Source organism: Cyprinodon variegatus, unplaced genomic scaffold, assembly GCF_000732505.1.
Source record: "Cyprinodon variegatus isolate N-32 unplaced genomic scaffold, C_variegatus-1.0 Scaffold1642, whole genome shotgun sequence".
NCBI lineage: Eukaryota > Metazoa > Chordata > Actinopteri > Cyprinodontiformes > Cyprinodontidae > Cyprinodon > Cyprinodon variegatus.
This window is the reverse complement of record NW_015152095.1, coordinates 91,064-95,711: the sequence shown is the minus strand read 5'-3', so window position 1 is coordinate 95,711 and position 4,648 is coordinate 91,064. Positions and strand designations below refer to the sequence as shown.

The 4,648-nt window shown below is 39.6% G+C and overlaps 1 protein-coding gene across 2 annotated transcripts in view; it reads right to left on the bottom strand.

Annotated features, from left to right (window-relative positions):
• Positions 1–4,648, bottom strand: part of LOC107104185 (aminopeptidase N-like) — a 25,253-nt gene that overhangs the window by 15,313 nt on the left and 5,292 nt on the right. For both annotated transcript variants that reach the window (XM_015404129.1, XM_015404128.1), the window contains exon 2: positions 1,754–2,363. In XM_015404129.1, coding sequence (XP_015259615.1) covers positions 1,754–2,355 — 602 coding nt within the window. In that variant the 5' untranslated portion in view covers positions 2,356–2,363. The remainder of the gene's footprint in view (positions 1–1,753; positions 2,364–4,648) is intronic.

The window sequence follows — 4,648 nt, the reverse complement described above, 5'->3', positions numbered from 1 at the left end:
CAGCCCCTCGCGCAAAATTCCAGTTTGCGAGCGCAAATTACTGCATGCAATATTGGATCTTGATAAATCGGCCCTTAGTGTCTGCATCAGATGTTGCTCTTTCTCTAAAGGCTTTTGTTGTTCAAGGCAGGATTGTTACTTACGCTTTGCTATTTTCCTTTTGGTTTTTTGTTGGCAAGAGATAAAAAAAACATCTAAAAATGCTTTAAGAAATGGAAGAAATAGCAGAAGATAACATTTAAACTACATCAGAGCTGAGGTCCAAAATGTCCAGGAGGAATCGCACCTTGAAGAAGATTAATGCCATTGAAAAGTAGTTGCATTAATGTGGATTTAAATGGCTTATTTGCCAGGTGTTTCTAGCATTGCCGTTGCCAAACTGGTTCTTATTTATCAAAGTATCATCTGTATTTCACCACTTAGTTACATACTGGGAACAATGGGAGAGACTAGAAGAAGGTTTTTATTGTTTTGGACCAGGTACTATTGCATTGTTTATATTTATAATACTACGTCTCTCGGCTGGCCTGGGAGCGCCTAGGGCTTCCCCCAGCAGAGCTGGAGGAGGTGTCTGCGGAGAGGGAAGTCTGGGAGTCTCTGCTTAGTCTGCTGCCCCCGCGACCCGGTTCCGGATAAAGCGGGAGACGACGACGACGACAACGATATTTATAATATGTGTTTATATTAAATACGTCATTATTTGATCAACTACTATGACTTTTCACAAACCAAATTTGTTTATTTAAAAAAAAAATTATATTTCTTACAAGGAAAAAGTTTTTAGATCATTGAAATGGGCAGTGATAAAATTTCTTCATTTCTTTGTTTTTAAGAGTCTATTTTAGTTATCTTCTTTGTATTTCCATGTTTATTCAGTTAGGCTTAAAGTTAATAAAATAGTCTTCATGATACTTTGAATTCAGATCCTATTGATTTGATTTATAACTAGCTTCGTTTTCTTGTTATTACTAATAAGATCAATAGATAAATCTGTTAAAAAAAATATTGCTCATATTTTTTGTTGCATATTTAAATGGCATTAAGGGGGAAGTGATGCTTATTTTAATCCACTTAAAGCCCAAATTAAAAGCAAGACCCTGAATGTTTTCACAAAGATAATTTTAACTCATATTTCTGCTAATTTAGATGATTATGGCCTTAAGCTAATAAAAGAGAGGCTAAAGAAAGATCTACATTCCTGGTCTGCACCTGAAGACTCTCTTAAGAAGGGTGGAGATGAACATAGTCATGTTGCTTGAGGTCAAATGTGATGTGGGAAGCCGCTGCTCGATCAGAGCCCAGATTTTGGTTCATATCCGCCAACGAGCTTCAAAGCGGCACTGGTTTTAGTTCCCAGCAGGACTCTCAGTACCAGTACCAGCCTCAGAAGCCATTGTTTACCTGTGTTTTAATAAATAACTTGCCTCATCTAAACCTCTGAAAATGTTTTCTAAAGTCCGACCCAACAACACAGACCAGGTGAAGGAAGCAACCTCAGCTCCTCATCATCAGAGCCACAGGCTTAAAGCCACAATTATCAGAACTAACAGAAACAAAAGCAAATCTAACCTAATCAACATCCAGATGCTGATATATGAGAATTTTAGCATTTTCTTCTTAAATCTCAGAACACGCAGTAAATTGACTAACTTTTATGACTCTTGTAGTTATATCAGTAGAAAACACTTCAATTCATGTGTCTTAAAAGTATGATGAAAAACATCAACCTGACCCATTAAAAAATAAAACCCACTTTTTCACGCCGTCTTCATCGTATTCGCTCCTGTAGAATCCTCCGAGGTCATCTGACAGCTCTCCAACAAACTCTGTGTAGAGTTCATACATGCTGCCCTGCTGCAGCGGCTCGTTGAGCTGAATCACTAGGAACTGGGTGGGTTCCACCAGCCTTGTCTCTTTCATGGTTGGTGCTGTAGCTCCATCCAGACCCTTAAGTATGGCATGAAATCCTTCAAACTTGGTGAAGTTCAGCCTGTTGGAGTGGATGAGGATGAGGTCTGTCTTGTTCACACATCTGAACACCACCCTGGAGTGTCCGGTGAAGATGTACAGACCATCGGCGTTTGGCTGTAGCCGTGGCCATAGGGTGTTATTGTAGTAGACAGGAGAAAGGTTTCCTGGAAGCCTGTAGTAGTCCCATGGCTCTTTGGGTCCAGAAGGTGTGGTACTAGGAGTGCTGGTTGTGTTGGGTCCGGACGTGGTTGGAAGTACCTGTTGGTTCTTTGACCTCTCCTGACTGTACACCACTGAGAGGGCTATGATGGTCGCCAAAGCTGCAGCAGCTATAACCAGACCGGTCAGTGCCACCACTTTGCTGATGTAGAATCCTTCCCCCATGTCTCCAGCTCAGAAGAGGAAGAAGACAGAAGGAGGACTGTTACTCTATTTATGTCCAGCCTTTCAGAGTCCAGCCCAAGAAGTTAATCATTGATACAGTGGGCAGGAATCTCAGCTGAAAGTCCAAAACATTTCCATTTAAAATGTTCCTTATGATAAGAAAAACGTTCTGCCTTCACATAAACTTCCATCTTGGTGACCTTAGATAATGGTGGACTGGAGAACATGAAGCTAGATCTGTGTTTGTCCTTCTCTGTATGTTTTTATTTAATTTCAAGTGTGCCCGGGTGTGGCTGTCTGAATGTCAAATGGACTGACGCTGCATCCTAACAGATACCAAACACGGGTTTATAGAGCAGACTAAACTTTTATGCTCTACATCATTTAATCTAATCTTAATTTGATGTGTATCAGAACTGATTTACTGTAAGATAAAGGTCTGAAAGTCAGCTGATTGATATTGCTGCTCAGGGCCAAAGGCAAGAAGAATTTTAAAGCAGAACAAATTTAAAGACTTTGCTGCAAACCCAAAACATTATTTGTTAGTCTATATAGAAACAGAATGGCGGGGATAGACTACATTTGGTACCGCAGAGGCCCTCTGTCCAGGACTTTTAGTTTTCCAGAGCCAGGATTCACTGCAGACCCATCTGACTCTGGTAAAAACCTATTCCAACTTCTCCCCTCTGGTTGGCGCTACAGAGCACCATATGCCAAAAACAACAAATTCAAGAACATATTCTTCCCAGAAAGCATCACTCATTTGACTCTGACTCACCATGTCTGGAATAACTCCTGCCCAAAAATCTAGCAACTCAACTTCTACACAGACTGCTTTGCTCTCTTGCTTAATGTTTTAATGCACCTATTCTGTAAACAGTCCATCCAAATCTCCTCTTTATTCTGTATTCTGCATTTGAATTATTATTTTTTTAATTACTGCTTATTGAGCCCAATACTCATACGCGGCAATTAAAGCAGGTTAAAGCTGATTCTGATGTGTTTGGCTGTTAAATGATGGTATAGGGGAGATAAAAGGGATTTTAGATTACTTTTACATTCAGGTCCTGTTATAACTTCAGGCCAGTAAACATAGTTTAGTTTTCTTTTCTTTCCTTTTTTGTACAAATGCAATTATGTTAAGAGTCTTTAAAGCATCTGGAGAATTCATTCACCTCTTTGGAGGTTTATTTTTCTTCTTCAGGGAACCATTCAAGGAGTAATAGCCCACACTTAGAATCTGCTTGGATCCCTCTTACCTGCGTCATCGTTTGTTTTGTTCAAATTCATCTCTTAATCCAGCAAATGCAAAAAAAAAAAAAAGTATGAAATCATGTTTTTCCTATTTTGCATCCATCTTGTAAAGCTAAAGGAAGAGTGCCATCTTGGCAGGCGAACAATAGTCCAACATTGTCCTTAGGTGCCTTTCTAACTTATGCAAAAGGTAAACATTGAGTTTCTCTGCTGGCTGATGTGCCTTTCTGTTTTAGTCATCATAGGTTTCGTCCATAATTTCTGTGAACGCCAGGTTGCATAACTGCAATAAAGGGTATTGTTTTCTACATCTGTGCCAGTGTTTTTGTAGAACCAGTCCAAACTGAGGATATATGACTCTGCTGGCTACAGAGAGAGGAGCTGTTCCTGTCAGCAGAAGAAAGTGTTAAATAGCAGATTGTTTTACATTGCTTATAATACCAGACCTACATTTAGGTGTGAATGAACGGTCAGTATGTTTGAAACCTTTTACGACTCTGTCGAAGCATCAGCCATCTTCTATGGTCACCCAGCCCTATCTGAGGATGCCTTTAGAAAAATCATTTCACCAATTGAACATTGTCTCCTACTCCTTGCATGGATCCGTTGTCAAAACAGAGTTCCTTCAAAGCAAGTTAATTAATGCGGCACATTTGAGTAGCAACTTAATTCAGTGTTGCACATTATATAAAAACTTGCAGGGAAAAGAAGACTGAAAGAAGAATGAAGAATAATTATCATGATCGATAGTAAAATGGAAGAGATTTGGACCAAAGTCCACTCAAAAAAACAACTTATTATTTTAGCAGTTTTATGGTTTTGTGGTTGTTGGTTCACATTAGTGGAGCTTAAAGGAATAGTACACCCAAAACATGATTAGCCTTCATTTTCCACTCACCCCCATGCTGAACAACACTCTGGAGTACTTTTTTGATATCTCAAATGCATCTAGAGATCTGGGAGGCTTCTTGCTGTCTGCTGACATTCAAATAATGGAGGTCTATGGCGCCCGAGGCAGAAAGGTCCATAAAAGTCCACA